Here is a 7,138-nt window from a genome sequence, read left to right on the forward strand (position 1 = left end):
TTTGCTGAATGCACGAAAAGAAGATCATTCTGATCCATTTCTGTTTTCTAGTCAATTTAAGGTTGTTTTACTTTAAGCAGATAACAGCTTAGGGTATTTTCTGTTGGAAGAAACACCAGAAAATTAGGATAAAAGTGAAGGGATTCCTTTGAAACAAAAAAAAAAAAACATGATGCAAGCAAACACTTTTTCCTTGAGATTCTTCTGTGAGAAAAAAAAAGGAGAGAGGGAGAGCGAGAGGCGGTGTGTGCATAAATAACTGTCGACATGATGTAAACACTGCGGTCATAACCCGGGCAAATTAAAACAACTGGCTTGGGCGGGTTAAACTGGGGATAGGTTCTCCTCGGCTTTGAAGATCCACACATTTTTATTGGCTGAATCCAGGAGGGAATAACCAATCAAGCCTTTCCCTAAATAAAGATAATCCCTTGGCCAATTAAATCCAATTAGCGACTACTGAACGCATCAAAGATATAAGATAGCCAGAGCTGAGCAGATTTACCAGAATGAGCTGCAGGTCCATTCCGGGACTTGGACTCATCTCTGAAAGCATGAGCGGTTTGTTTACGCAACGGTATCCACGTCCACCGTTATCTTTCAGAAACAACAGAGAGGGCCTTATCAGGAACCACGCTTTGTCGGTGCTCAGGTTCTGCTATTCTGAAGGAGAACACTGATAGGAAAGGTGAGCAGGTCAGAGAACTGGCCCACACAGCGACATAAAAGAAAGGAAATAATAATAACATCCAACACACAGAGTTAGAGGTGGGGAAAATATTTTTATATACATGCAATCTGTACAGAAATTTAAGACAGGGGGAAAAAAAACACCTGCAGATTATAACAAAGTACAAAAAAAGTATAAAAAGATCATCTTTGAACCAGCAAAGATAGCAGGTGAAAGAATCTACTTAAATAAATTGATCTTCTTTTCAAATACGGGAACGTCGAGAGAAAGAGAGAGAGAGATGCGCTCCCTTTATTATTCCCACTCACAGCCTGCGGAGATGAGACTGTATTTTAGTCAAACTTGGAAGTTTTTATGTCTTTTTGAAAAAGAGAGAGAGAAGGCGAGAGAGAGAGAGAGAAATCAAAAGGCTTCTCCCACTTCATCGCATCAGGACGCGGTTGTTCCGCACAACCGAGTCCCGTTGAGCATCTCCTTCAGATCAGTCTCCGGTTTCCCTGCGACCATGAAGGGCCACGTCTGCGGAAGGGAAACAGAGTTAATTTGAACAGCAGTTATTAAAGAAATCAAAGTCAAACAGAAATGCTCGTAAGAGTGTGAATCGTGGCTTTTTATTTTAGCCTTTTTGACTAAAAATAAATAAACAACACAGAAGCAAACTCGTGCCATTATGGTTTGATTTTATTCTCAAATTAGCTTTATTTCTTGATATCTTTTGTGGATTGTCTTTAGTTTAAGTCGTTGTTTCGCTTTTTAATTATATGACAGCAACATCAATTCACTCTTAAAAAATAACTCTACTACCTACAGCAAACCGTTGCATCAATGTCAGAGTCTTTCTATTCTTTAAATATATTTGATCTGCAGATGTAATATACAGTCTGACTAAGAACTGGTCATAAAAAAAAAATACTTTCTTCCTCCGTTATGCACCTGCCCTGCAACGCCATCACCTACGGCATCCATAAGGCTTTAGATGGGCCTTTGGAGGCCCTGTGAAAAAAAAAAAAAAATGATGGGCATGCAAATTTAAAGCCACCACAAATAGGTAACAGTGGGACAATCTCATCCTTTATAATATCAAATACATTTCAAAAATATGTATCTAAAATGACGCCTTGTGTTTATGCTTGTGTCATTTTAAACCTTTTTTAACCTTTATCCTATTTTTAAATCCATCGCTGACTCCTGGTTCCACCTCCCGATCTGACAGCAGCACAATAGGGCACTTTTTTTCGAAAATGGAGGCGCCAATTATAACAATAAAAATACACTGCTTTCTGAAGCCTGCGGCCATGTTTTCCTCAACTCTCTCCTGCAGTGGATGGCACAAGCTGCGCTGTTTTTGAGTTGGGTTTTGAGTCTCACCAGGTTAACTGGGTGCGTATATCCGTTTTCATACTTGTCGTTAGCCAGAATCTGCCGGAGATGCGCGATGTAGCTGGACGCCAGGCGCAGCGTGTCCAGCTTGGAGAGCTTGGTGTCCGGCGGTACCCACGGTAAGGAGGTCTTCAGTCGCGAGAACGCCTTGGACAGCACGCGCATCCTGGCTCTCTCGCGCGCGTTGGCTGCGTTCCTCTGCACCTGTTTGCCCTCCTGCTGCGCCACACCCTTGGGCGCGCTTTTGCGTGACGAGCTCTTGCGCTTCTTGCCAGACGCCTCTCTCCTCCTGCCCTCGGTAACCAAGCTGCCCTCGCAGTTGGAGCTCTCCTCCGTGCTCTCATTGGAGTCCTTACCGGAGGAGCCGAACTTGAGAATGCCGTCCAAGAGCTCGTCGTCGACGTCGCTGAGAGATCCGGTGGACATGGTGATGCTGGGACTGGACGGGGAAGCGGGCTCAAATCATGGGAACGACAGAGTTGATTCTTGACAGAACAGAACGGGGTGCACAAACACACTCCTGGGAGTTCATGTACAAACTAAGTGAGCGTGAAAGAAACAGGAAAAAAAAAGAACACTTTTTATCTCCATGAGCGGAGAGGGCGTTACCTCATGCTGGGAGGAGACTGATCTGAGTCGGTTCCCTAAAGTTTCCAGGACCCCGATGGACCTTGGATGAGTCACTGGGAACAAGATAAACCGCCAGATATTGAATTGATTCAGCAAAAATGAACTTTAAACAGCCTCATTTGAAACTGATTTGACTGAGATGAAGAAAAATATATCAAGCAGACACAAACGTAGCCTGTTGTTCAAACTGTAGCTCGAGACGCTGCTTTAACTTTCCATATAACATTATCCCTAATCTGTTTGCTAACAAATCTCTGAGGCCTCTGCAGCAGCATTAATGCTCAGAAAGGTTAATTCTGTTTAAAAAGATGGTGACTTCTGAAGGTAGTTGTAGCCAAAGGTTTTTATTTTAGGGTATCGGAGTAAAGGAGGTGGGGCACATATACACGCTCCACTTTTCAGGGCTGAATTTGTAAGAATTATTTATCTATATATATAAAATTTCCCATTTCACAGTGATCCACTACTTTGTGTTTAGGTCCATCCCACACAATTTCAATAGTACATGAATGCTACAAAAAAAAAAAAAAAAAAGACAAAATAAATAGTTTTGAGATGTGCTGCATAACATTACGTTTCTATCTCCTGAGTACAATATTGCTATTGTAGGTAAGAATCTGTATTTTTGTCGTTCTGCTCTGTTTCTGCCGAGCTTTCTGCACTTCCTGGCTGTTAAGTGCAAGGACAGGGGGTGTCACTTCTCAAATGGCAAACTGGCGCCTTGGTCCCCTCTGATGTAATGGATACCTAGCACCCACAATCCTCTGTTTGGCCTTCCACATCATTCCACACTGATGCTCTTTGCACCAGCCCATTCAGGGCCACGTCCAAACAACTGGAGCTCTCTGGAGCTTCACGAGAGGAAATCCTGAAGGCCTGTGATAATCCTTTACTTCTTTTGCACTTCCGTTTTAGTTTTTTTTTTTAAAGTTTTTTCTGTTTGCATTATTCCTCAACGCAGCCTAAGATGTTGATGGTATTTCTAGCACGAGTGCGTGTTTGCCCAAGTACGTATGAACGCATTGTCTTTGCATGCACATTTTAAGCATGCAGAGTTAAAAAGTGTGTCTCCAGAGAGCTGACCTCTAGTTCTTTTGTTTTCGGTGTATCAGCCAAACGATGACGCTACTTTCTTGTTGATTCCTTTGCTTTAAGCTTTAAATACATTATCATAAATAAGAGAAATGGACATTAGCAATACTTATTTGACTGGCTGAGAAATTTGCATTTGTAATGATAACAACAAAAATAGATTAAGATGCTGCCAAGCTAAGCAGAAAGCAGGGGATAGATAAGTGAAGGGATAAAGAGGGAAAAGAGGCCAAAGACGGGGATTAATCTTCTGGGTGGGCTGAAAATCAAAGCACTAAGAAGAAAAGTAATAATAGAGTCTGTTAGATTGATGATCACCTCCGAGATACATGGATCTACACATGAGAGAAACAAGAAGACAGATGGAGTGGGAGCCAAACTAAAATAGCCCATAAAAGAAAAGTCAAGGGACTCTTTTTCTATTCCCTGTATAGCAATAAGAAATGATGTAATATAACTATTGTCAGCGCTTGAAATACAGCTTAATTTCTGTATGATAGACAACACCAACCAAAGAACTAAGTACTTGCTGTTTTGTGAGAGGGTGATTTTCCTTTTCTTTTCTTTTTGCAACAACCCTTTATGAGAATGTTAAAGCGTTTCGGAAACCCTCTCTCTGAGCTGCGGTCACACAGAGAGTGACACGAGGCAACAGGTGAAGAGGGGGGAGAGAGAAAAGAGAGGGAACCCTGGCAGTCATGGAGGGACATGCTGCTAATTAGCCGGTTTGGGGGCAAAGGTTAGGCTGGTTGTGTGATGTCACCATTAAAGGAAGGGTTCCAGATGTTGGTCACATGCAGGAGGGCATCCGATCCTCCCAGTCATTATCCGGTCATGTTTTCGCATAAATGTGTTGGTTGTTCAAAAACAGCCCCCCCCCCCCATTTCTCTCTCTCATGTTTTATTTCTCTGCTCTACTTGTGCTACTGCTGTGTTCATCTTTTCCAAACTTTGGAAAGCTGGATGAATTATTATTTTTGTAACATCCTATAACAAATAGGTGTAATTACCAGGCCTTGTTGTATCCCACTCAACGGCGGTTTCTGATTTTGGTGAAATTCTTCTTTGCCCAATGATTCCATCATTTAGCTCCGTATCGTAAATAAAGGGATGTTGCCTTGTTTTTTTCAGAGGCAGGAAGAAACTACAGACAGTGTGGCAAGACAAAAGGAGTTAGTGGTAAAAGGTGCAATCCTGGATGGATTTTGTGGCCTTTATATTTAATTGTTTTGCCTATTAGTTTTGTTCCAGACCACATGCAAGCAAAACTGTAACTTCATCTGCTTGGTGCTCTGTATCTCGGCAACCTATGAGCAGTTGTCTCTAAAGAGAAATGTTTAAAAAGGTTAACGCCATTCATTTCGGAGGAAGTTGGAGATTAGGTGTCAGTGTCATAAGATGCTTTTTTAGCCCTTTTAGCTCTTTGCTGTAAACGGAATCTAATGGGTGTGCAACTGCTGATTAATGCAAGAACAAGGGGTCCATATTGCGAATCAAAATACCATTTATTTACAAGAGAAACATTCCCATGTATTTTTGTTGCACACAAAGTGAAAAGAAAAACAACAAAAAAATAAATGAAAGGCAGAAACTGATTACTTGGTAGCTGTACAAACCAGACCAGGGCTGGAAGTCTGGAGTCAGGCTTAGGGTGAGAAAAAACATCATCCATCTACGTCTGAGCAGTGCAGTTGCCCTGTCCCTTATCACAGCTGTACTCCCACTGCCAACACACACTCTTACACACATATTCACAAATTGCTTTTCACCTCAGTTCAAATATTTCAAAAAAGATTTTAAAAAAAATTAAAGCAAAAATAACCAAAGAGAGGTTGCGGAGAGTGCAAACACACAGCAGGGAGTGAAGAAAGCCGGGCCAAAGGGATGGGGCGGACAATCTGAGCAATAAGAGAGAATTATGTACAAGATGATGGGAGTAGGAATATCACGCTGTATTTCAACAAAGCCACAATCCTTTGATATTCAGTGACAGGAACATCCGGGACAAGGCAAGAAGAGATTCTGCGAAACGAGATGAATTTTCTGTCATTGTGTGGGTTGCTGACCCGGAAGTCTTGGCCCTGCAGTGTAAGTGAGCTATTGGCCTCTGGAATGTGAGCGCACATGCACACTTATCTGTGCAAGTGTATGGATCTGTGGTGAAAGTGCTGGTTTCACAATGTGTGTGTGTGTGTGTGTGTGTGACGGATGAGTTTCTGCGCACGGGACATTGAGCGTGCCAGTTCATTAAAATTACAACTCTGAGTGCTGTTCACCATTTTTACATAGTTTTGTTTGTGTTTCTTGCCTTCACAATAGTCGCACATCACAGAGAAATAACAACTGGCCAAAGGTGATTTGTCATAAACACGTTATGTGGAGCTTTAGGAAATGTTCACTGATCATTTTAGACAGTCTTTTGTCAACAATTATTTTGGAGAATTGACTTGATCCATTTTTCATCAGATTCAGATTCATGAGGAATTTAGAACCTTGAAATAATCTGACTGGTCTCTTTGAGCTTTATTTTGAAAAGCCAACATTCTCACTTGCAACATGGAGCCTTTTGTCTTACAATACTCTATGAAATGTCCAGGCTTTTATTTTGAAGAGCATTTTTACATTGTATTTTGAAATTCCAAATTTCTTACTCTGAACAGACCTGTTAGATATTTGGTTTTTTCCTGAGTGCTGACCACAGTAAAATCAAAACAGACACACGCACACACGCACACACGCACGCACGCACACACACACATACACACACACACACACACACACACACTGATTTGAAAATCACTAAACACACTTATGACTTTGGTGTTCCAAGCAAACAAAATGATAGTTACAAATGGTTATACACACCCTCCAGATGCGCACAGACACAGGTAAATGATTAGGGACACATCAATCAGATCATCTGTTTCCAACAAAAAATTATAGACATTGATTAGGCCACATTTTACCTGATTACATTAAGAAGAAAAATACATATTATTTGCCACAGGGCTATTGTCAGTGAGTACTTTTTGTGCAGCAATGTCATGGTTTAGCAAAAAGCACTATTTACAGTTCTCCGCCGTCCATCACCCGAGCCCCTTCCTGGAAGGTGTGTGATCTCCGGCCGTACGTCCAGATGTCACTCATTCTAGCTACGGAGGAAGCCAAGGCTGTAATTAAAATGATTTCATCAACCATGTTTAAACAAAACAGCACCTTTCTTTGATCGTGACCGGCTGTATACAACACAGATCAATTAATGCCTCCATCAATAAAAATAAATGTTAGATCATAATTATTTACCACTTCTTTCAGGAAGACTGACTGTCTGTTTACGCTTCAATT

General features: G+C 41.5%; 1 protein-coding gene across 1 annotated transcript; it reads right to left on the reverse strand.

Moving 5' to 3' along the window:
- Positions 1-767: 767 nt before the first annotated feature.
- On the reverse strand, positions 768-2,640 carry tcf21 (transcription factor 21). The gene is made up of 2 exons (XM_015029714.1): positions 2,060-2,640; positions 768-1,210 (listed from the first exon to the last, which is right to left on the reverse strand). Exons 1-2 carry the CDS (start codon positions 2,495-2,497, stop codon positions 1,121-1,123), a joined length of 528 nt encoding a protein of 175 aa, XP_014885200.1. The 5' UTR covers positions 2,498-2,640; the 3' UTR covers positions 768-1,120.
- Positions 2,641-7,138: the final 4,498 nt, after the last annotated feature.

Source organism: Poecilia latipinna, unplaced genomic scaffold, assembly GCF_001443285.1.
Source record: "Poecilia latipinna isolate Pla-1442-1.1 unplaced genomic scaffold, P_latipinna-1.0 Scaffold161, whole genome shotgun sequence".
Lineage (NCBI taxonomy): Eukaryota > Metazoa > Chordata > Actinopteri > Cyprinodontiformes > Poeciliidae > Poecilia > Poecilia latipinna.